Genomic DNA, 25,988 nt, shown 5'->3' with positions numbered 1-25,988 from the left:
TCACAGGTTGGAGACCCCCATTGTGGAGCGACAGAAACTGAAGGCAGAGGCATAAAAAATTATATTGAAAAAAACATTTAATAATGGTCACGGGCAACTTTAAAAATATTCTTAATTTAAAAGTTCTTATTGATTTGCATGTACAGTTCTACACACATAGGTGTTTTTATATGTTCATTATTTAGACGGTCATAATCAATTGCAGCTGTTATTCCGAGAGTTGAGGGAACTTCAAGCACACTCGGGTTCCTCCAAACCCGTCCAAACTCGAATTCAAACCCAAGCGTGCAGCCTTTGATTAGTGGTGGCTGCTGGATGCAACCCTAGGGAGTTCTGGAAAAGATGGATACAGCCATAGGCCAGGACTCCCTAGGGCTATGTTCTCACCTTGTCTTGAGGGGGGAGGCACTTGAGGCCAAATAACAGGCATTATTTCATAATGACATCCATTATTGAACAAATTATGGCCGACATTGTGAAATAAAGGCTTTTATTTGGCCTTAAGCGGCCTCTCCAACATGGGGAACGTGGGAACATAGCCTTGAGCTATGCTAACACAACGATTTTCAACGTCCGTTATTTTCAGCACCATATAAGGGCGGTTATTTAACATACTTCGGCGGTCGTCATTGCAAAGTTTAGGTTAAATGATGGCTGCGTTTGTTGAAAAGACGGTCAAAGGATGGCCAAAAAAAAAAATCTGTGTGAACAACTTAAAATAACTGCCCATAAATATCCTGAACATTAATTTGACAGCTGCTGCGAACAGCGTACATTATTCTATGCATTGTGTGAACTAATGGACATTGTTTCTATAGAGCTCATTGGAAGTTATTTTACAAAAAAAAGACAGTGTGTGAACATGGCCTTAGGCTGCATCTAAATTCAGCAGCCACCCCTAATCAAATGCCACACGCTCAAGTTTGGACAACTGTACTGTGTGTGCATTGCCGTGTTCTGTACTGTGTGTGCATTGCCGGCCAATTTCCAACGGACGTCAATGAAGCACATTATTGTATTGAAAATATGTCCATATTTTGACCTTAAAATTAGGTCCATATGTTGCCTTTATTTTGAATATAACCATGTTCACACACTGTATTTTTTTGCAAAACAACAGCCGTTTTTTGGAGGATGCAACAATGCCCGTTGTTTACGAACAGTGCTTAAGTGAATGGCAGTATGCATTGTATACACTGCGGCCGTTGTTCACTGTGGCTGCAGAAAATAATTCTATTTTTTTAAGGCCGCAGTTCGGTGAACAGTGCTCATAGTGTGCTCACAGTGCTCACAGTGCTCACAGTGTAAAGTATGGCTTCTGGCCGTACTTTACACTGGGGTTAATGGTGTGCAGGCACACTGCAGTATCGGCAGGCTGAACATATAAAACAGTGGCCATTGTTTGGCACGGCCGTTGTTCTTGCATAGTGTGAACATAACCTGACGCTCTATTCCCACAATGTAAAAATATGGGAAAGTTCACACGGAGTAAAACTGGCAGAATTCCCCTGCCAGCCTCAGTGTCATACAGGCAGTCTATGGGAGAGCTGGCGGGATTCTGCTGCGGAGAGTTCCGCCGTGGAATTCTGCCAGTTTTACTCTGTGTGAACTGGCCCTAAGGGCAAAAAGCGACTGTTGATGCAACATAACAGACATTATTAATGATCGTGATCATGAATAGCATCCATTTTTTGGGGGGCTGTTATTTTCAGCGTGGTAACATAGCCTCAGGCCACATTCACATGTTCCATAGTTTTGTCTTTAATTTCCCTAGTACGGACGGTAATTGCGGGACAGATTCTCCCATAGATCATCAATATGAACGTCCATAATTTTTTGCGGATCTGTAATTTTTTTTTCCCGGAAGAAACATCTGTAACATAAGCAAATAAAAAATGCGGATGAGTAATCATTCTAAATCATTACCACTTATTTAACTTCACTTTTTTTTTTTACTTAATTATCACCTTCCCTTTTTTTTGCTTATCCACACAAAATATGGATTACGAATGTAACACGGACAAATGTTTTTGCAGATTGCGGATAACGATTCCGGACTATTACAGACATTATATACGGTCTTGAAGAACTACTGAACATTTACACATTCAGGCCATGTTCACACGTTGTATGACACCGGCCGTTCCGTGTCCTGGCCAGGTCATGGAACGGGCGGTGTCAGAAAAGATCATCCCGGCAGGTACTGCATGCCCACATCCGAATTCCCCACTGCTCACAATGCTCCGTCCGCACACTCCATTGTGTGAACTGACAAGGTTTTTTGCGACCCTATTCCCTCACACCTCCTCCAGTCCCTCTCTCCCGCTGTCACTACTCATCTCACTAGAATATTCAACCTCTCACTCTCCTCTGGTAGATTTCCCTCCTCATTCAAACAATCTATTATAAATCTATTACTAAAAAAAAACCTTCTCTAGATCCATCCTGTGCAGCCTGTCCATCTAATCTGCCTTTCATCTCTAAACTCTTGGAACGTCTGGTATATACTCGCCAAACCCGCTATCTCTCTGATAACTCTCTTCTCGACCCTCTACAGTCTGGATTCCGATCCCTTCTTTCCACTGAAACTGCTCTTACCAAGGTATCAAACGACCTCCTGAAGACCAAGTCACAAGGAAACTACTACTTGCTGATTCTCTTGGATCTCTCAGCGGTGTGTGACATCATAGACCACCAGCTCCTCCTCTTCATGCTCAGCTCTCTTGGTCTTAAAGACTCTACCTCTCTGACCGCTCCTTCAGTTTATCCTTCTCGGGCTCTTCTTCTTCTCTCTTACCTCTCTCTGTTGGGGTTCCCCAGGGGTCAGTCCTGGGTCCCCTCCTCTTCACCCTCTATACAGCCCCCATCGGACAGACCATCAGCAGGTTTGGCCTGCAATACCACCTTTACGCTGATGACACCCAGCTATATACCTCCTCCCGTGACATCTCCCCTGCCTTCCTGCAAAATACTAGTAACTGTCTATCTGCTCTCTCTAACACTATGACCTCTCTGTTTCTCAAACTCAATCTCTCTAAAACTGAACTTCTGGTATTTCCTCCCTCTAACAAACCTAAACCCGACATCTCCCTCTCAGTCTGTGGTACTAGCATAACTCCTGTGCATCAGGCTCGATGTCTGGGGGTCATGCTAGACTCCGATCTATCCTTCACTCCCTATATCCAAGCGCTTGCACGCTCCTGTCATCTTCATCTCAAAAACATCTCCAGAATCCGCCCATTTCTCACCACTGACACTGCTCAGACTCTGACTGTCGCCTTGATCCATTCCCGTCTTGACTACTGTCACTCCCTACTAATTGGTCTTTCTTTCTCTAAGCTCTCCCCTCTCTAGTCTATCCTAAACGCAGCAGCCAGACTCATCTTCCTGTACAGCCGTTATACTGACGTCTCCCCCCTGTGCCAGTCACTGCACTGGTTACCCAGTAAATACAAAATACAGTTCAAGCTCCTCACCCTTACCCATAAAGCTCTCCACAACTCTGCCCCTCCATTTATCTCCTCCCTCATCTCCACCTACCATCCTTCCTGTGCTCTGCGTTCTGCTAATGATCTCACACTAACCTCTTCTATAAGCAGAACCTCACACTCCCGCCTCCAAGACTTCTCTTGTGCTGCACCTGTTCTCTACAACTCCCTACCCAAAGACCTCAGACTTATTTCCAACACCCCCAGTTTCAAGCGTGCCCTGAAGACTCATCTCTTCAGGCGCGCTTATAACATTCCCTAATCTCGTCTTCCTCTCTGCTATCCCTTCTCCATCCACTCTATATCCTCCTTGGTGCCAAGTATTTTCTACCTGAAACAAGACAATGGCATTTGACTGGCTTGCCCAATCACCTATAGGCTCTTTGCGATTATGTACAATGACTGGAACATTGGCAAAATAAAGCACTTACTGCCTCTTGTGTCACCTCCAGTCATCCTAGTCTGTAAGCTCTCGTGAGCAGGTCTCTTACTGTTTGTATCACATTCTATTTTATTTTACTTACTTATAGTATAATGTATTATAAATATTACCTGTTTTGTACTTACATATTTAAAAAAGCTCTGCGGAATCTGTTGGAGCTATACAAATAAATATGATTATTATTATTATATTATAACTTTAGGCTCCTTTCATATTAGTGTTATCAGTTTGCTGTATGCTTTGAGAAATCTCCTGACACATACAAAACCCATATCCGTAAACCCCAATCCACTTATGGAGGACAGAAGTGTGTCATTTTGGCATATATGCGCTTTTCTGCTGGATAGAATAGTGCAGACTTCTGTGTTATGCCATAGGGCAGGATCCTGTAAAAAAAACAACATACATTCCGCAGCATGCTAAGTGCATGTATGATGCATGGCATCCATCATAGCTATACAATTGTATATACGAAGTATACCCCTGAGGGACACCATGGTGTGAAAAGAGTCTTAATATAATCCTTGTATTACAGCCACGTGAATCTGACCTTTAGTCATCACCTAACACAGTAAAATAAATGGGCAGGTGAAAACTGCAATGACTGCAATATGTAAGCAAACCAATACAAAGAACTGAAGGAGGTGATACAAGACAATACTGAATATTTCAATCACTTTAAAGTCCATTAGGAAAACATGGATGCGGCCATAGTCTATGTTCATATACCATCAAAATGGTGTTTTTTATTAGACGGTCGATCTTATAACAACAGCCGTCCAATATAAATGGCGGCCGTATTGACAGTGTGTGATTATAGCCCTAGGCTGTATGCATGTTTTCCAGGACTTCCTAGGGCTGCATCCAACTTCTTCAGCCATCAGTGATCAAATGCCGTGTGTTCGGGTTCATACAATTTACACAGCGTTTTTTGGCCGTTATTTTTATATTGTTATTAGAGATAAGCAAACCTCGGGCATGCTTGAGTCGATCCGAACCCGAACTTTCGGCATTTGATTAGCGGTGGCTGCTGAAGTTGGATAAAGCCCTAAGGCTATGTGGGAATCATGGATATAGTCATTGGCTGTATCCATGTTTTCCAGACAACCTTAGAGCTTTATCCAAGTTCAGCAGCCCCCGCTAATCAAATGCCAAACGTTCAGGTTCTGATCGACCCGAACCCGGTTCGCTCATCTCTAATTGTTATATATATTTTATATTATTAGTGGCCGTCTATGTAATGAGACAGCAGCCTTTTCTTCTGCCTACTTTTTATAAATTTTGATTCTTCACAAGAAAGGCATATACAACATGTTTTCAACAACATGAAATAGCATGTATGACCTATTCAGGAAAACATGTATGATAAGCATATAATGAGAACATACAAGAAGGTGGTTTGTCAAAGATAAAGAGAAAAGTAAAAATTGAGACACTTTCAGATTGCCTAGAGTTTCTTGCAGGTCTTGAGTACAATACCATTCTGTGTATTTAACCCTTTAAGGACATGGCCCATTTTCGTTTTTACGTTTTCGGTTTTTCCTCCTTGTGTTTAAAAGGTCATAGCACTTGCATTTTTCCACCTAGAAACCCACATGACCCCTTATTTCTTGCGTCACTAATTGTACTTTGCAATTACAGGCTGAATTTTTGCATAAAGTACACTGCGAAACCAGAAAAAAATTCAAAGTGTGGTGAAATTGAAAAAAAAAACGCATTTCTTTTATTTGGGGGAAATGTGTTTTTACGCCATTCGCCCTGGGGTAAAACTGACTTGTTATGCATGTTCTTCAAGTCGTTACGATTAAAACGATATATAACATGTATAACTTATATTGTATCGGATGGCCTGTAAAAAATTCAAACCGTTGTTAACCAATATACATTCCTTAAAATCGCTCCATTCCCAGGCTTATAGCGCTTTTATCCTTTGGTCTATGGGGCTGTGCGAGGTGTCATTTTTTGCGCCATGATGTGTTCTTTCTATCGGTACCTTGATTGCGCATATACGACTTTTTGATCGCTTTTTATTACATTTTTTCTGGATTTGATGCGACCAAAAATGCGCAATTTTGCACTTTGGGATTTTTTTGCGCTGACGCCGTTTACCGTACGAGATCAGGAATGTGATTAATTAATAGTTCGGGCGATTACGCACGCGGCGATACCAAACATGTTTATTTATTTATTTATTTGTTTACTTTTATTTAAAACCTGGGAAAAGGGGGGTGATTCAGACTTTTATTAGGGGAGGGGGATTTTTACTATTAACAACACGTTTTTTTTTTTTTTTACACATATACTAGAAGCCCCCCTGGGGGACTTCTAGTATATACACTTGGATCTCTCATAGAGATCTCTGCAGCATAGATATGCTGCAGAGATCCATGAGATCGGCACTCGTTTGCTTTCGGCTGCTGCAGCCGGAAACAAACGAGTGCCGAGCCGAGGACGGCGCCATCTTGGACGCGTCCCCGGCCGGCATCAGACAGGGAGATCGCTCCTCCGGGACAAGGTCCCGGAGGAGCGATCTCCCCCACTAGACACCAGGGAAACGTTGCCTCCGGTAATCGGAGGCAGCTGTCAACTTTGACAGCTGCCTCCGATTAGCTAATTAGCGGGCACGGCGATCGGACCGTGCCCGCTAATAGCGGCGGTCCCGGGCTACACGCGGCACCCGGGATCGCGGCACTTCAAAGCGGGGCCGCCGCGCGGCCCCGCTTTGAAGTGCTAATGAGGACATAGGACGTACCGGTACGTCCTATGTCCTTAAGAGGTTAAAGGGGTACTTCAGTGATTTTTTTTTTCTTTCAAATCAACTGGTTTCAGAAAGTTATATAGATTTGTAATTTACTTCTATTTAAAAATCTCATGTCCAGTACTTATTAGCTGCTGTAGAAACTGTCCAGAGCAGGAAAGGTTTTCTATGGGAGTTTGCTACTGCTCTGGACAGTTCCTATCTCGGACAGAGGTGGCAGCAGAGAGAACTGTGTCATACTGAAAAAAAGAATTTACCATTTGCTGCAGGACAAACATAACAAATCTATATAACTTTCTGAAACCATTTGATTTAAAAGATAAAAATTTGTGCTGGATAACCACTTTAAACCTATTCGTCAACAAATAACTCTAATAAACATGTACCAATAAATGGTCTCTATCTCCTTCCAAGAAAGATTTAGAAGCACTTTCTAAATTATGTGGTGTATGAGAAAAATCAAACTCTTTAAGCTCCTTAAGTAAATCTTCCAATTCCAATAAGGTCAGAACATCTTGAACTAACCAATGTCTCAACAAGCATTTCTTAGTAGCTAAAATAGAGAGATTGGAACCTTGTGATATCATATGTCCTTCTGTGGGGTTGTCCCAGGATGACAAAATGAAATAATAAAGAGACAGATCACGTGAGTTTCCAAGACCTCCCTACCCCATACCTTTTTAATAGAGGACAACACCTCAGACCACAGGGATTGGACCTTAGGACAGCTCCACATACAATGGAGTAAGTCAGCTTTAGGCAAGGTGCATTTAGGAAAGGAGATGAGACAGTATAAAGGCCCTATTCCATGAAAAGATTATCAGCCGCATTCGGCCGATAATCAGCCCGTGGAATAGAAGGCAACGATCAGCCGACATCGTTCATGTCGGCTGATCGTTGAAGTCATTTGTCTTTCAACATGCTAAAAGACAAACAACTTATACAGCAGCGATAGGAGAGGTGGCAGCAGACTGCCGCTATATCCTATGGGCTGCCCGGACGATCAGCGATCACCCGGGCAGCCGCCCCGCAGCTCCCCCTGGCCCTCCCCGGACTCACCTGCTCGCTGCAGCTGGGTGGAATAATGGCAGCGAGCAGGGAACGAGGAGCAAACGAGTACTGAGAGCGCTCGTTTGCTCCTCAGAGTCGGGCCATGGAATACGGCCTTAAGGCTATGTTCACTCAACATCTTTTGAGCTCCGTTTAAAATGACGCCTGTTAGTTTGAGTCCAAAATAACGGACGTCATTCAGCTGTCTAGCCTTCCCTTTTGGTACATTATTCTAGTTTGGGTTACTAATTGGCCTTTGGGTGTGTCTTGATTGAAAAGTCTATTGAATTTAATAGTAAAAACGGAGAAAGAACGGTGGAAAAAGAAAAACTGTGTGTGAACAACTAATAAAAACGACCGCTGTTTGCAAAAGACGTCCGAAAATAATCATCATGGACAATATTTTGACGTCCGTCTTCCCGTTGACTTCAATGCATTGCGATTGCTGCCAGTTAAAGTGCAGCAAAAACGGAGGTTATTTTAAATATCAAAATCAGCCGCCTTTTCTCTATTTTTGACGTTGTGTGAACATAGCCTAAGTGGCATCTTTATATGGCATATTAAAAGCTCGTTTTACCCAAGCGAAATAGAGTTGAGTCCCCTCTCAGTCAACCTTGCCCGATATGTTCCCGAAGTGGGAGCATAGCCCCATTCTGCAAACATTGTAAAAAAAACCCACAATCAAACATTTTTACAATGTGTGCACAGAAGGCTGTTTTTTCATTGACTTTAATATAGCACATTCTTAAATTAACCCTATTTTTTCTTTATTTTACAGTCATATTTTTCTGTAATTTTACCGTGTGTGAACCTAGCCTTCGGGTAACAACACACAATGCAGTTGCGTTGTAGTCACCCATGTGTAGTAAAATGTTGCTGTTATACTATGTTCTCGTTTTGGGAACATATGAGGGGTAGACAGACATCTCGTTAAATAGTCGGCCGCTAATAATGTTTATGTTCTTTACTTGCGTTCGTCTATTGACGCCTTCCCCTGATATATATGTGGGAACATAGCCAGGCCCGCTTCTGCCATGAGGCGGAATGAGTATTCCGCCTCAGGCGGCAGATTTTGCGGTCCTGCAGGGGGCGGCATGCCCGGCTGATAATCTGGCGGACCGGGCAAATGCCCACTGGGCCGCCCAGATTATCAGTTGTAGGGCCGCCTGCCGGGCCCCTCCAGAACATACACTACCGCCCCCACCTCCCTGGAACACCCAGGGTCCGCGGCCGCCGAAGCTCTTCAAGGCGGATCTGCCCCTTTAAAAGCAGTGGGCTCCGCTACCACTACCTGTTCTAACCAGTCCATTGAGCTTCCGGGACAGGTCACCTGATGCACGCCGGCCCCGTAAGCTCACAGCTCCAGCCCCGTGCGCCGCACCTCTCCCGCGGTCCTGTGCGGTCAGCTGTTACATGTATGCCACTGAGCAGGAGACTAGAGAGGTGCGGCGCGCGGGGCTGGAGCTGTGAGCTTACGGGGCCGGCGTGCATCAGGTGACCTGTCCCGGAAGCTCAATGGACTGGTTAGAACAGGTAGTGGTAGCGGAGCCCCCTGCTTTTAAAGGGGCAGATCCGCCTTGAAGAGCTTCGGCGGCCGCGGACCCTGGGTGTTCCAGGGATGTGGGGGCGGTAGTGTATGTTGGTGGTGGGCTTGCCGCGGGGGGGGGGGGGGGGGGGGGGGGTTCGAGTGCCAGTGAGGGGGGCGGCAGCCTGAGGTTTGCCTCAGGCGGCACAGACCCCAGAATCGGCCCTGAACATAGCTATAACCTGCGTTTTTTTATTACTTGCCAGTTTTAGCCATTTGGTAGTTATGGTCTTGTTACTTAAACTGGCAGGTATTTAAAAAAAAATAATTATTAGTACCGTCCACTTATATTACGAATCCGCTGCCTTTCCCCGCTATGTTCCCGAAGTGGGAACAGAGTCTCAGTTTGTGTTTTCACTCTTAGGGTCCTTTTATACAGAGTGATTTTGAAGCAACAATTTTGTTTTTATATCGATCAGCGCTTAGACAAAGAGATAAATCGTTTGAAAAAATCTTTATTGCGATCGTTTTAAGATCGCTTAAGCCTATCTCACACATTAGGGTGAATCTGTGAAAGACTTTACACAAAGCAATCTGCAAATTTTCAGTGAACGACCAACAAAGATTTGAGAACATGTTGAAAGATTACAATCGCAATCACAATCACTTGATCGTTCGCTGTGTTTACACAAGCCGACTATCGCTCAAAAGCGATCGTTATCACGAAAATTCGAACGATAATAGCTCCATGTAAAAGGACCATTAGTCTATGTTCCCACAATGTTAAATTAAGGGCAAATAATGGCCATTGTTGCACAACATGATCATTAATATATATATATATATATATATATATATATATATATATATATATATATATATCATAGAAGGTAGTATATGATGCATTATGGAATCCAGTACTGAAGGGGACCTGGCTCATGATCCAGTGATGCAGTCCCTAATTTTGGGAATCAGTAGTGGCTCCAATAGTACTAGCATCTGAAATGCATGGAAACTCCTTTTAAATCATTTCCCCATATCCATCCCCTAAATCTCATCCATTCTGATAAATGATTCAGGCATTTTAGGACTGTTGATACATGTCCCTTTGCATTACTGGCTGTGGCTGTTGATAGGGGTGTATGAGTAATGACATAGCAGAGCACAGTGTGTATTGTCTGTAATAAGCTCAGCCTACAGTTAATGACTTCTCTATCTACTCACTACATTGTTGTGCTGCTTCATTTTGGGGGGGTGAAGCTCTGACTGTGCAGTGAGCCACGTGATTCTCCAGCTGCTGCATCCAGTCACTAGAAGAAGGAGAAGAAGAAGTGGTGTCCCTTTAAATCACAGAGTCCTTGTGTGCAGCAGGAAGGGACATGCCTGTTCCAGCAGCTCAGTCCATAGAGGAGCTGATGCAAGTGCCAGGGCTGTGTGTGCCCAGCAGATGCCAGGGGACCATGTAAATGCTGGGGACAGCTCTGTAGAAGTTCTCTGGAGCAGGGAAGATGAGCACAGGTAGGTGCACAGCAGAGTCTTGGAGCTGACATTGAGATAGAGCTGGATGTGTTGTATACAAGGTGTAGTAGTACCTGTGTCTGTGGTGTGCTGGGCATTGTGTACAGCAGTGTGGGGACTTCTATATGCAATGGCATTATATGCTATTGAATACTCCTGTATATCAGGGCTGGAGACTGGTGCAGATGGCTCACAGTTTGGTACAATGTGAGATCTAGCAATAATAATAAGCTATCATACTGTGCTTAGTATTTATCACATCATCTTCTGAATTATTTTAGTACATTTAGATTGTCAGCTTTGCTGGTTAGTATGTTCAGTGATAGTAGTGTCCATCACTCTCATCCCAAGTTACACTCTATGACTGGTAATAGTTATAAGGACTGTACAGGGGGAGGCTGCTATGTTCTATTACTGCTTTTGTTTAACAGCTTGGATAGGTGTGGAGTGTGCCTGATGCCAGGAGTTTGTAAGATGTAGCAGTGCTGAGTTTGTACAACTCATCTATCGATTAACATAGGACTGCAGGCAAAACCTAGATTGCTTTAACTAGTTTTCAGGGTGTGTATTGAGCTTTACTAGATATCTACACATTGTGAGCTCAGTTAACTGGTGACATAGAAGAGTATATTTTTACATTAAATTACATTGCACTTTAATGTGTAATGGGGACAGTGTGTATGTGTGTGTGTGTGTGTGTGTGTGTGTGTGTGTGTGTGTGTGTGTGCGTGTGTGTGCGTGTGCATGCGCGCGCGCGCGCTGGGGAAAGGGGGAGGGGGTATTTTTATATATTTTAACTCCCAGTCTACAAAACATATAATTCCCAGTAGGAATTTGGGATCAGATTATCCTGGAAGGCAAATTGTCAAAGATAGGTAAATAGATAAGCAGCTAGAAGAATAGAAAGAGAGGTAGGTAATTACAGTAAGTAGGTAGATACTGTAGGTAGGATAGATAGATAGATAGATAGATAGATAGATAGATAGATAGATAGATAGATAGATAGATAGATAGATAGATAGATTATTATATGGTTCATGTTATATTGCTGGTGCTTTAAACCAGGAGGATGCTTGCAAACTATTTTTCTTAAGACATACTTAACATTTTAATTTATTTTTATAAACTTTAAACATTGTATTCTTTCTGGTGAAAGGATACATTATACTTCATATTCCCCTTGGAGATCTTCACAACACAGCCTGGTTTATCCAACTGCACATAGTGAATGAATTCTTAATGACACAGGTGCACTTTGGAAGATAACACCATTAATCCCAATTTCTATAGTAATATCTGGCTGCAAGCATGATGTGTGGCCAGCAGGGGGCAGTGGGACAGCTTTGCAGCATGATTGTACAGTGTATTTAATGTCCTGGGGACAGAGCCTCTCTCTGTGAGTGTGTCCCTGAGATTTGGGAGTGGGTCATAGTAACAGGATGTGGCCTACAGATCCATTTCTTCCTTCCTGCCATTGCTAAAAGTCTCTGGAGTGTTTTTAACCCTGTAGACGCCAATGGTTTTCAAAGTGGGTAGACTATTGTTATAGCGTCTATTTGGGAAGGTAGGAACACATTCTAAAAGCCACAAGTTCTTCCCAGCAGTAGCAACAGACAGATGTGCAGGAGCAAGTTCTCAATATTAAAAGACCATGGGACCCTTTTGTGTATTACATATATATATTTTCCCCTTCTATATGGCGGCATGCAGTCCCTTGGGCTCTGCTGGGACCCCATTCTCTACCATACAGGCAGTCTATGTGCATTTTTGCTGTGTGCAAGAGGCCTGAATCTAACTTAGGGTCAGGGTAATAACTAAAGGGTCCAGAGGCAGTCACACATACCTGATACCTGAGGGGCCCACATATAATGTTCCAAGATCAACCGGCACCCTGGTGGCATCTGTGGTGCGGTGCATGAAGAAATCGTAATGATAATAATGAAGAAATTCCGGCAATCACTAATGAAATGCTTATGGTGAGCTTTATTGCATGAAGCTGCACTTGTTCCAACCACAACGGTCTTAATGCTGTTGATAAGGACCGTTGTGGTCGGAACGCATGCCGCTTCATGCAATAAAGCTAAGAAGTACATTAGCGAGTGCCGGGCCCATATATAATACATTACACATTAGTTGGGGCAGATTTTGTATTGGGGTCCGGATGATTCAAGTTACGCCTCTGGGCCTTGGTATCAGTCTCTCCCTCAATGTAAACACAAGCGCAGGGTTTCCATTATGTCTAGCTATGACTGACTATTTTCCCATTTCCTTTTTAGCTATTACCCAGTGCATTTAACGGACTTCTATTAAAAGTCTCTATCTTAATGTCATATTAAAGCTTTTATTTTTTTCATTATAGCTGATGATTCACAGTGTCAGGGAGGTATAACCAAGTCCGGTGCATGTTCTGACTGGTTTCAGAGCAGTGGTGAAGAATGTCACAAAATGTTATTATAGGCAGGAAGTGACCTCAGTGGCTGATTATTTATTGTCCGGCATAACTTCCTGCCAACAATCAGCCTGAGCCGCCATGCTGTTTACTAGGAAACTAGATCATATGTCCCAGGGGTACAGGAAGGAAGCATTTCCCTAGAGGCTGATGCCTATAAAATCCTCATATACAGTAGGTTTGTGGATAACAAGATTAAGACCCATAGAAATGATAAATCACTTTCTTTTGTAATCCTGACATTAAAATATGCACTAAAACCTCTAAGATGGAGAAATAATGAGGTTTTTGAGGATGAATCATTGTTGAATTGTCAGATACAAAAGGGGGAATTGATTTTGTTTGTTCCACAATACTCATTATTCATATATTTCATGTATTCCAAGTTCTGTTATTTCCGTAATTTTATGTGATGGTCTTGTGTTTGCCGTCATTCTAAATGCTGTTGCAAATACAGTGAAATTTCAAGAATAACTTTTTTTTTTAATAACCGGTCATTGTAAAATTCATGTCAAGTCTTTGATGGTCCTATAATTTGGATGGGCTAATAACTTTGTAAATAACACCAAAAACTAGTACATGTAGAGTGGCCAAGAGACAAAGTTTAGGCACCAGTGGCAAGGTCTCTATATGCGTGGGCTGCTTGGTTCCTGGGATTTGGCTTGGTTTAGGAGGGATCCATCCGAACCCGAACTTTTAGCATTTGATTAGCAGGGGCTGCTGAACTTGGATAAAGCTCTAAGGTTGTCTGGAAAACATGGATACAGCCAATGACTATATCCATGTTTTTCACATAGCCTTAGGGCTTTATCCAAGTTCAGCAGCCACCGCTAATCAAATGCCGAAAGTTTGGGTTCGGATGGACTCGAACAAGCACGAGGTTTGCTCATCTCTAGTAAAGACTATTGCTTACAGAAGATATCCAGGCTTAGACAAAACATGAGATTTTTATCCAGAAACAGCTCCACTCTTGTCCTCACTTTGGGCGTGGTTTTGCAACTCAGTTCTGTCAAAGTTGAATCATAATTAGAGATGAGCAAACCCCGAGCATGCTCGAGTCCATCCGAACCCGAACTTTCGGCATTTGATTAGCGGTGGCTGCTGAAGTTGGATAAAGCCCTAAGGCTATGTGGAAAACATGGATATAGTCACTGGCTGTATCCATGTTTTCCAGACAACCTTAGAGCTTTATCCAAGTTCAGCAGCCCCCGCTACTCAAATGCCGATCGTTCGGGTTCAGATGGACTCGAACCCGAACACGGTTCGCTCATCTCTACTCATAATACCATACACGAACTGGGAACCGAGTTGGTGCTGTTTTTGCAAGAAAGTAGCTATTATTCTGTGAGTTCTTACTTATTTTACTTATTATTCATCTATGCTCTAAGCTGGTTTATATTTTTTTAAAAATTGTCTTTTCTTTTTGTCTTTTAGAAGTCACCAAACCTGCTCTTGCACCAAAGCCACAAGGTCTTGATCCATTCAGTCCCAAGTATTCATCTCCTCTGCTCTCAAAGACTGGTCTTGTCCATCAAGCAAAATCTATGTCCAGGGGTCCCAAGCCTCCAATTGCCCCCAAACCAGTGTTATCTCCAGCTACAGAAAGGAGATGCATAGAGAACGAGAATAATTCCTTAAACAAGTGTTCTAATGGGGATATAGTTTGTCCTGTGGAGATCTATGATGTTGATCACTACAGGCCGATGTTTGATGGATCAGAAACGTTGGACATGACCTATGAGGATTATATTTCAGTTCCAAAAACTCAGCTGACCGATGAGGAATGCACTGACTTTGATTGTGAAAAAAGTTCATCTTCTGAGGGGCCTGTAGACCCTTGGAATCCAACATCTGTGGAAGGGGACATCACAAGCTATAGTGCTTCTCAAGCTGGAGAGGAAGACAGTGGTCTCCCAGATAGTGCACCCTCAAAGGAAGGAGAATCTGGGAACTCTACAGAGGTGGATGACAGTGACAACACTGATGCCCTCAGCTTAAGGTCTTCATCCACTGCTGAGGCGGATAGCTTGGTGTCTCATTCTGGCTCAATGCAATTTAAAAATGACCTTGGAGATATAGATGATTTTTTACCTTTGGACAGCAATGAATGTAATGCAGAATCTGGGGAAGAACATGGGGATACAGACTTAAACAATATTGGGTGTGATGAGGATATTTTGACAAAAGAAACAAGCAAAGACTGTCAATCTGTCAGTGATGGCAACATGAAAGATGAAAATGACTGTGAGGTCTCTTTGGATGAGGCTCCTTGCAATGGTTGCCAGTTGCCAAATTGCAGTGATGATGATGAATCTAATGTAACATCTGAAATTCTAGATGTAGGGTCAACTGAAATTTCTGTGTTCTCAGGGACAGCCCAGTGTCAGGATGAGAAAGGCCAATGTGTGAATGAGACAATCCAATGTGATAATGAGACAAACCAATGTGAGGATGAGACAGCCCAGTGTGAGGCTGAAATAGTTCAGTGTGAGTATGAGACAGTTCAATGTGAGGATGAGACAGTTCAGTGTGAGGATGATACTGTACAGTGTGAGGATGAGACTGTACAGTGTCTTGCTGTAGATATTTTAAACAATGAAGGAGGGATTTTAGAGGATACTAATGCCAGGATTGTCAATAATGAAGAACCAGAGGGTCTTCCTGAAGACTTGGACAACATTGCATTAGATCCTGGAATTACAAAAGAGATTCAGCAAGAATCTAATGAAGACACAGAGCTCAATGATATCACTGAGGCTATTGACAAAACATCAAATGTTGATACTGAGTTTAGCCAAGACACTGAGGAAATAAAGGAAGTATCTGGAGATGACAATATTGATGACAGCTGCCAGATAATTCCATTTGAATGTGAAGGTAATGATGAAGTAAATGAGTCACCAGAAGAAACACAAGGTGTGGGAAATATACAGGACATCACCTTTGCCAAGAATGAACAAATAAAAGACATTATTGCAGCTCCAGATTATGAAGGAAGTAACATACATGATGCTGACCCAGCTGTAGACACTCAGGGTGATGTATTATCTCCAAAGGATGATGCTGACACAGCAGAAGTGTCACCTGAAGACCAGGAAGCAAAGGTCAAGGAGTTTACAGTGGTGGAATCTGAGATCACTGTGGAAGGAGAAGAGGATGACAGCAACCCATATGTCCTGGAGGACAGTGCACAATCCAGGAGCAGGAAGCTGCTTGGTACAGATGAAAGAGCTCCCAGCAAGACAGAGGAAGAGACCATGATAGAAGAATTCAGTCATGATGAGGGCAACCACTTACTTAACATAGACAGAAAAAATATTGTCACAAGGACAAGATCTTACTCGGGAAAAATCCCAGGGAATGTTCCTGAGACGGTGCCTGAGGAGACTATTGCAGAAATGGAGGCACAGCCATCTAATAGTGACCTGTTGATAAATGCCAAGTCTGAAAAGCTTGAATCTAAGCCTACAGATTTCATAAGGGCTTTACCAAGAAAGCCAAGTCGTTTTATAGTATACCCAAGATCATACTCAGTGGAAGGCAGGGAAAACGCAGCCTCAATGTATATAGAGTCTGATGTCACCTTCTCTCCATACATGATTAGTTCTTCCGGAAGCTTTTCCCAGAGAAACTACCATACACACAGTGGGATGTCCACACCAACTTCACTTGTGGATATTCCTCCACCGTTCCAGCTTGCTAGCATTACAAAAAAGCCAATTACTAAAAGCTCACCTTCACTCTTGATTGAAAATGACTGTTCTGAGAAAAGCATGAAGAAGAAGAAGTCATCATTCAAACGGTTTTTAACTTTAAAGTTCAAGAAGAAGACAGAGAACAAGGTCCATGTTGATGTTAATGTGTCTTCTTCTAGGTCGTCTTCAGAGTCCAGTTACCATGGTCCATCTAGGTTAATCGACATGGAGAGAAGAAGTGTTGGGAACTCTCCTCAGTTGCACTGTCGTTCCAGCATGCCATGCCACCCAGATTCTCCAACAGCCATGCTTTTCTACAAGGACATGAAAAGGAAAGGAACATCCAAGGCCTTTAACAGGAGCGTAGCGAGGGTGGAGTCCTTTGAGGATCGTTCTCGGCCACCTTTTATGCCTTTACCTTTAACTAAACCCAGGTCTATTTCTTTTCCGAATGCGGACACCTCAGATTATGAGAATATCCCAGCCATGACTTCAGATTATGAAAATATCCAGATTCCTCCTCGAAGGCCTTGTAGGGCCAGCACCTTCACAGAATTCTTTGAAGATCCCAGCAGAGCCTTGTCTTCTGCAAATGAGAATGATGGATATGTGGATATGAGTAGCTTCAATACTTTTGAAGTTAAGCAGCAGACAGCGGAACAAGAGGCTGAAAGGTACAGTACAATGTCTGAAAAACATGACATTTACTGGGCTCTTGTTATATGTGATTGTTGTGTTTTTAGCTTTACATGATTCCAGGTCCTATATACACAGATGGTTCCCCAGCTCCACCAAGGGCATACTGCAATCACTCTATTCTCTATAGCTATGCCTCTTGGTTAAAATAGTCATAGCAAAATTGTAAGAAAAGTGTTATAATAGTGGGTATTGTACACCCTCTAAATAGCCCCAAATCTTATTATACGGAGGAGAGGGTAAGTCTGAAGTAAAAGCATCTGGTTCATTTAAATCATATGACCCTTACCAGCCAATCAGTGACTTTAAAAGTGATGCAAAATTTAAAGGGGCACTTCCACCTAAAGTTTTATTCTCTGACCTGTTACTAACCTACATTTAATAATTAGAAGTGAAGTTAATTGTGTTACTGGCTCTCTTATTATGGAGCAATCTGCTCCTTTCTGTTCTGTTCCCTGGTTGTACTATGTGAAGCTTTTAGTGTCTATTGGGCTGTTGGCACAGGAAGTCAATACCTTTGTTTATTCCTATGAGAAGTTTGATGTTTTTAGGAATTAATTGAGAAACTGACCCATATGAGATTTAGTAAGATTCAGCAAGTAGTCTTCTAGTGACTATTTATTCATTATTAGCGGCCTTTGTTTGGCAACAACAGTTGATATTTGCACTTATTTTTACATTGTGGGAACATAGCCTTAGTCCTATTCCTGACTGTCTGCTGTTTCATTACTGGAATGAATTGCACGCTTCTGGGCGCGAGCACACACACACACACACACACACACACAAACACACACACGCACACACACAAACACACACACAGTAAAATACAAGCAGGTAATTGTTTGCATTTGTAGGCTGTGTTCAGTTTTTTCAATCCAGTGGGTTATTGAGTTGGCCAGCATACTTTTTGACAGGCAGATTGCTGAAATACTGGTAATATGAGCAAAATAAGCTGTAAATAGGGGTTTTATATGGCACCAACATATGCTACTCTGTAATAATTTTCCTGCTTTCACGTCTGTATTAATGTGATACTGTCATTTGTCATTGCTGTTAGTAGTGCTTGCTTTTGCTACAGATACATTATTATAAGATGTGCTCATGTATGTTATCCATAGAAATTAGGGGAAGTGTTGTTTCTGTTATAGAGTATCAGCTTATTGATATTAGTTAAAGTCCTCCCTGCTCTTTATTTTCTTCTGGTATCGGGGTCCACATTCTGGTGGACTCACAAGTTGTTCCATTGCTGCCCTTCTCACCTGGTGCTTTGAAGCCTGTGTAGAAGCTCATATCTCATATACTTTCTTTATTCACTTCCATAAGATTGAATATGTGAACAGAGAACTAGTACTACACAGAAATTCCGAGAAATATATTGTTCTCTTACAAGCTTATAGAAGTACATGAAGGTAGTATATAAAATTATTGTATAAGATAGATAATTTGGTGGGGGCAGTGGAATAGAAAATTCAGGGCAAATTAGATCCCATAGCACTAAGTATTGAGATCTCTAGAGCCGTGTGTAAGGACTACTTTATATACAGCTCAGTGGAAGGACACAGAGGAAGTCAGCTGTGGTAACTAGTCACAAAGGAATGGACTGCAATCCACTTCTGGGAAATACAGCTACTACTGGGTCACATGATCACACAGGCCCAGAGACCAGAGCTGCAGAGAAGTTAAAAAAATAGGCTAAAAGGAGTGAAAATTACTGTGGGTAGTGGCTATTTTACCATGGAAATTGTTAAAATAGTGATGTGGATTATTACTATTTTTTCCCCAATAGTGATCACAGCATCTAAACAGTTTGACCAAAGGGCCTTCTCTGTCTGCCCTTCAGCACCCACAATCTGATTGTAGGACACCAGGGTCTGAGGGTCCTTTAGGACGGCCTATATGAGGCCGTCTACGGAAGCAAATGAGTGGAGATCAGCAACATCAGCAGTTGTTTTCAGTGCCTTCAGAGGGCACAATCAATTGCACTGCCGGGCTGCACAAACAATCACTGCATCGCTTGTGTGGCCATTTAATCAGTTGATGTTTTTGCCACTACTCGGCTGATCGCTGACACTTTTATATGACCTGATTATCGGTCGGTGTAAAAGGCCTTTAAAAAAAATTTGAAAAAGCACTAAAAATATCAACTTTTTATTTTTACCACACTGTTCACAGCAGACAATTTGGGGCAAAAACAGTAGGAGAATAGAATAGTATGGATTTTTTTTTTTCAACTGCAGGAGCGTTATAGCAGTCATTTATGGGTAGCAACGCAACTCCATTCACTTAAATAAAGGGCTGCACAACACTGTGGATCCTGGTCCAGGAATCGATGTGTAGCCGTAGCCTAAAGGGAACCTGTCAGATGAAATGAGCATCTAAAACACCACCATTCCCACTATGTATTGGCTACTTACATCCAGGACTGTAATCCTGAGATATTACTTCTTACTGCAGCTGGGTGCCGTATACTAATTAGCCCCACGTAGGGATTGGGATGAGATTGATGGGTAGAGAAGCTTCTAAGTTCTGGCTGTGTGTGACGTAGAAGCCTCTCTGCCTACCTATCATTTCTTCTGAGTGTGATTCCCGCCCCGTTGTCAACTTGGGGATAATAAGCATACAGCGTACTGCTGCAATAGAGAGTAATATATTGGTATTACAGTCCTGGATGGAAGTAGTCAATACATAGTAGGGAAGCTGTTTTTATTTCCCATAAGGTGGTGTAAGCAGTTTTAAATGTTCATTCCACCTGACTGGTCCCTTTAAGGTAAAAAAAATTAGGCGGATTTGGGATTGGGGTAGTGAGCACCTATAGGTGGCAATTCTGGCCAATAAACAGTATAAATTGAAGAACATATACTGTATATATGTATAAGTGACGAGTTTACTGATGCAGGATCTGTGTGCCTACAGCTGCTCATGTGTTACAGCTTTGTTAAAGGCGCAGTGCCTCCTTTATTGTACGTGTTTCCCTTGAGCTATGCCTGTTTATCACATGATTTAAACTGCAATTTACACGTGTGACAGCACAACCACCAGATCTAATAGATGTGTGATTTTCCGGGATTCGGGTGTAATGTCTTGATACAATTATCAGGCAGTGAAAGCGTTAGTCGCCTTTGTCGCAGGGTTGATCTGCCTGTGATTGGTTTTTGCAACACAATAATTGCTGAGTATGACAGGCCATGCTGCAGTACTGGAGGCTGAACTGCTGACTAAGCTCCAGGCAACTTTCCCCTTGGGTTTTGTAGGCTGCATTTTTTCCAAGGAGCAGCCAGATAATATCACATACAGTACTACCTATTATCTCCTGCCTGATGTTATGCTGAGACTTTATCATGAAAATTCTGCCTGCTCGATTAGATGTTCTGCTGCGCTACTCTGATTATCCTCAGCCTAACACTAATTGGATAATGATGAGTGATGTCATCGTATGGGAGGAGCCAGACTTGAGTATATTAAGATGCGTTATATTGCTCACTAGATGATAATACATCTGCGGTTTGTAAACCGAACCTTCGGGAGTTTGCTACAGTTAGCTACAGGCCGGGTAATTACATGGAGACATTGTGATTGATTCCCCCTCGTATCAGCCGAGATCTAGAGCAGAGCTGCAATATTAGGGCTTCTTGTGATTTCCTCACTGCCGTACACAGAGCAGGTGGTATTATGAACCACACTTCAGTTGATGTCTGCAGGATTTCCTCGTATACAGTATTAGGATATGTTCCCACACAGTATTTTTGCTCAGCATTTTGGTCAGCATTTTTCAACCAAAACCAGAATTGGATTGAAAACACAGAAAGGCTATGTCACACACTGTTGATATTTAGTGGATGGCTGCCATTCAATGACAAATAATTACTGATATTTTAATACAACGGGCATTGTTTTGAAATAGCAGCCATTTATTGTCGTTAAAAGTCGGCCATCCACTAAATTTCAACAGTGTGAGACATAGCCTTTCTGTGTTTTCAATCCAATTCTGGTTTTGGTTGAAAAATGCAGACCAACATACTGAGCAAAAATACTGTGTGGGAAAATAGCAAAGAAAATGACATATCTAACTACCCCAACAAGTATAAGATCAGTTGGGACTTTTAGGCTGTGTCTGAAAATGGCTTCCATCTTGAAAATCGCCATATTGGATCAAGGGCAAGTATTCCCAATGGCAATGTGGTCATGTAGCATAACAAAGGCCAGAATTGTCTAAAAAATGCAATATCCCTTGTGGTCCAAAAGGTATCAGCACAGATAAACAGCTATTTGATGTGCTGTCCGTGGTGCTGAACCCAGAGCTGAATGAGCTACACCAAATCATAAAATGTTTGTGTTGAACCACAGGAGTTATTGCAAATCTGATTGCAGTAATTGATTTATGAGACAACTCTAGTCTTCGCCAATATGTTACACGACCACCTTCCCATTAGAAAAAAACTTGCCCTTGATCCAATATTGCGGCTTTCAAAATGGCGACCATGTTCAGTAGAACAAGATAGCCCTTTCATCCAAAATGAGGACCAACTATTCACCAAACTGACATACATGTGAGCTCTGAATCATTTTCATTGTATGCACCAGCAGCCTTATCAATGTAAGTTTTTAAGTAACATGCACATTATTTACAAAAAGTTGTACACAGCCTTTATAAATCTGCACAAATCTACACAAAGTCACACTAAAAACATATAAATAACTGCTCAGAGCTGCACAGAGTGTTACTCCATCATACAATCACTCAGTGGACTTTTTAGCACGAAAAGATCAGAGATTTCCATCTGCATGCAGAAAAGTATACTGAAAAACTTTATATAATAGCCATGCAGTTGCCAATTACTGCAGTTACCGTCCTGACTGGCTTGCCCCCAGTAGATCAGGTAAGAAAGAAGTATAAGGCTGTACTAGATGGACTGGACTGAGTTTGTCATTAAATGATCACAAATACAGTAGTACCTCGGTTTTCAAACTACTCGATTCTCAAACTGCTTGGAACACAAACCATATTTTTAAGGAACGTTTGCTTTGGTTCTAAAAGTCTTGCTTGGTTTGCAAACACTTTTTAGGCACCCAGTCTTGAAGTACAGTAATACCACGGTATTCGAATGAAAATTTACCTGGAAGTAACGTTCAGAATTCAAACTTCAATCGGTATCTGAATGTTTTTCTGAGCATGGATCATGGGTTGTATGTGGTGAGTTTAGCACTGGTGAGGTTTCACATACAGTACTGTATAAGACTGCTGGAGTACATTTACAGTACAGTAGTAGTACAGCCAGTGCACCACCATCACCCATAATTTACAGTGCTGGGATGCTGATTTACTATACAGTAAAGGAAGAGTGAGGAGTTAGTGACTACTGTACTATAATTGCTGGTTCTGTTGAATGCTTGTGTATAATGTACTGTACAGTATAGTGCTGCTCTGTAATGTACTGTACAGTATATAGTGCTGCTCTGTAATGTCCTGTACAGTATATAGTGCTGTTCTGTAATGTCCTGTACAGTATATAGTGCTGCTCTGTAATGTCCTGTACAATATAGTGCTGCCCTGTAATGTCCTGTACAGTATATAGTGCTGCTCTGTAATGTAATGTCCTGTACAATATAGTGCTGCTATGTAATGTACTGTACAGTATAGTGCTGCTCTGTAATGTCCTGTACAGTATATAGTGCTGCTCTGTAATGTACTGTACAGTATAGTGCTGCTCTGTAATGTCCTGTACAGTATATAGTGCTGTTCTGTAATGTCCTGTACAGTATATAGTGCTGCTCTGTAATGTACTGTACAGTATATAGTGCTGTTCTGTAATGTACTGTACAGTATATAGTGCTGCTTTGTAATGTCCTGTACAGTATATAGTGCTGCTCTGTAATGTACTGTACAGTATATAGTGCTGTTCTGTAATGTACTGTACAGTATATAGGGCTGTTCTGTAATGTACTGTACAGTATATAGTGCTGTTCTGTAATGTACTGTACAGTATAGTGCTGTTCTGTAATGTCCTGTACAGTATATAGTGCTGTTCTGTAATGTACTGTACAGTATATAGTGCTGCTTTGTAATGTCCTGTACAGTATATAGTGCTGCTCTGTAATGTCCTGTACAGTATAGTGCTGCTCTGTAATTTCCTGTACAGTATATAGTGCTTCTTTGTAATGTCCTGTACAGTATTTAGCGCTGCAATGTAATGTACTGCATAGTATATAGTGCTGTTCTGTAATGTCCTGTACAGTATATAATGCTGCTTTGTAATGTACCGCACAGTATATATTGCTGTTCTGTAATGTCCTGTACAGTATATAGTGCTGCTCTGTAATGTCCCGTACAGTATATAGTGCTGCTCTGTAATGTACTGTATAGTATAGTGCTGTTCTGTAATGTCTTGTACAGTATATAGTGCTGCTCTGTAATGTACTGTATAGTATAGTGCTGCTCTGTAATGTACTGTACAGTATATAGTGCTGCTCTGTAATGTACTGTATAGTATAGTGCTGTTCTGTAATGTACTATACGGTATATAGTGCTGCTCTGTAATGTACTATATAGGATAGTGCTGCTCTGTAATGTCCTGTACAGTATATAGTGCTGCTCTGTAATGTCCTGTACAGTATAGTGCTGCTCTGTAATGTCCTGTACAGTATATAGTGCTGCTCTGTAATGTACTGTACAGTATATTGCTGCTCTGTAATGTCCTGTACAATATAGTGCTGCTCTGTTGTGTACTGTACAGTATATAGTGCTGTTCTGTAATGTACTGTACAGTATATAGTGCTGCTCTGTAATGTACTGTACAGTATAGTGCTGTTCTGTAATGTCCTGTACAGTATATAGTGCTGCTCTGTAATGTCCTGTATAGTATATAGTGCTGGTCTGTAATGTCCTGTACAGTATATAGTGCTGCTCTGTAATGCACTGTACAGTATATAGTGCTGCTCTGTAATGTACTGTATAGTATAGTGCTGCTCTGTAATGTCCTGTACAGTATATAGTGCTGCTTTGTAATGTCCTGTACAGTATATAGTGCTGGTCTGTAATGTCCTGTACAGTATATAGTGCTGCTCTGTAATGTCCTGTACAGTATATTGCTGCTCTGTAATGTCCTGTACAGTATATAGTGCTGCTCTGTAATGTCCTGTACAGTATAGTGCTGCTCTGTAATGTCCTGTACAATATAGTGCTGCTCTGTTGTGTACTGTACAGTATATAGTGCTGTTCTGTAATGTACTGTACAGTATATAGTGCTGCTCTGTAATTTTCTGTACAGTATATAGTGCTGCTCTGTAATGTACTGTACAGTATAGTGCTGCTCTGTAATGTCCTGTACAGTATATAGTGCTGCTCTGTAATTTTCTGTACAGTATAGTGCTGCTCTGTAATGTACTGTACAGTATAGTGCTGCTCTGTAATGTACTGTACAGTATATAGTGCTGCTCTGTAATTTTCTGTACAGTATAGTGCTGCTCTGTACTGTAGGGATTACATTGGGCACTTTGCAATGTAATAAATGAGTTTGGTAGGTAATTATTTGTGGGTGCTGGAACCAATTAAACACATTTACGTTATTTCCTATGGTAAAATACTGCTCGGTTCTCAGACTGCCTTCCTGAACCAATTAAGTTCAAAAACTAAGGTGCCACTGTGTAGGTGATTAGAGCTCCTTCACAGGGACTTCAAAAAGCTAGATCAGTCATATGGCCAGGCCACACAAACAATCGATTGATTTTTCCTTGGGCCCCTTCCTACAATCAGCTGTCAGTTTATACTGGGTACTCTGTTTTCCTCCCATACTCAAAACATACAGATAGGCGGATTTAGATTTTTAACCCTAATGGGAACAGGGACCAAATTGACATGTGAAATGCTGCAGAATCAGTTGGCGCTAAACAAATAAAGGAATTCTTATTAATAAAACTGTCACAAAAAGCTGTGTATTAAACCATCCTAATAGTATTCAAAGGGGCTAAGCGGTCAGGAAACCTTCTTGCTATATGCCCAGGGATTGGGTGATTAAAAATAAAAAAAACTACACTAACCTCCCTGGCTCTGCTGGTATCAGAACCATAATTTTACATTGGATCTTTCTCCAATTTTAAAGTTCCCCCTTGTTCCAGGTGGCTCCAGAAGTGAAGGGGTTACATTCGATTATAACTGTTAATGAGAACAGTGTTGTTTTCTTCTCCATCCTCCCCCTTCTCCCTTACATTTTATCTTTACTTTCCAAAATTCAGCAGTTTTAGTTAAAAATAGATGTTCTGGACAGGCACATGTCAATAATGATTATTGAGAGAAGCCATTGCAAGTAACAACAGCTGCAGGGCTGCCATTGAAACTAAACTGCAACTGTTCCTATTCATTTGTATACC

At 41.8% G+C, this 25,988-nt stretch overlaps 1 protein-coding gene across 3 annotated transcripts in view; it reads left to right on the top strand.

Moving 5' to 3' along the window:
• Positions 1-10,551: 10,551 nt before the first annotated feature.
• Positions 10,552-25,988, top strand: part of FGD5 (FYVE, RhoGEF and PH domain containing 5) — a 106,767-nt gene continuing 91,330 nt past the window's right edge. For 2 of the 3 annotated variants that reach the window (XM_069966683.1, XM_069966685.1), the window contains exon 1: positions 14,665-17,599. In XM_069966683.1, the coding sequence (XP_069822784.1) occupies positions 14,775-17,599 (2,825 nt within the window). In that variant the 5' untranslated portion in view covers positions 14,665-14,774. Of the gene's footprint in view, positions 10,782-14,664; positions 17,600-25,988 lie in introns of those variants that run through there. The other variant, XM_069966684.1, reaches the window with a different exon arrangement.

The sequence above is a fragment of the Dendropsophus ebraccatus genome, chromosome 4 (genome assembly GCF_027789765.1).
Source record: "Dendropsophus ebraccatus isolate aDenEbr1 chromosome 4, aDenEbr1.pat, whole genome shotgun sequence".
Taxonomy (NCBI): domain Eukaryota; kingdom Metazoa; phylum Chordata; class Amphibia; order Anura; family Hylidae; genus Dendropsophus; species Dendropsophus ebraccatus.
This window is presented reverse-complemented; position numbering and strand designations above follow the sequence as displayed.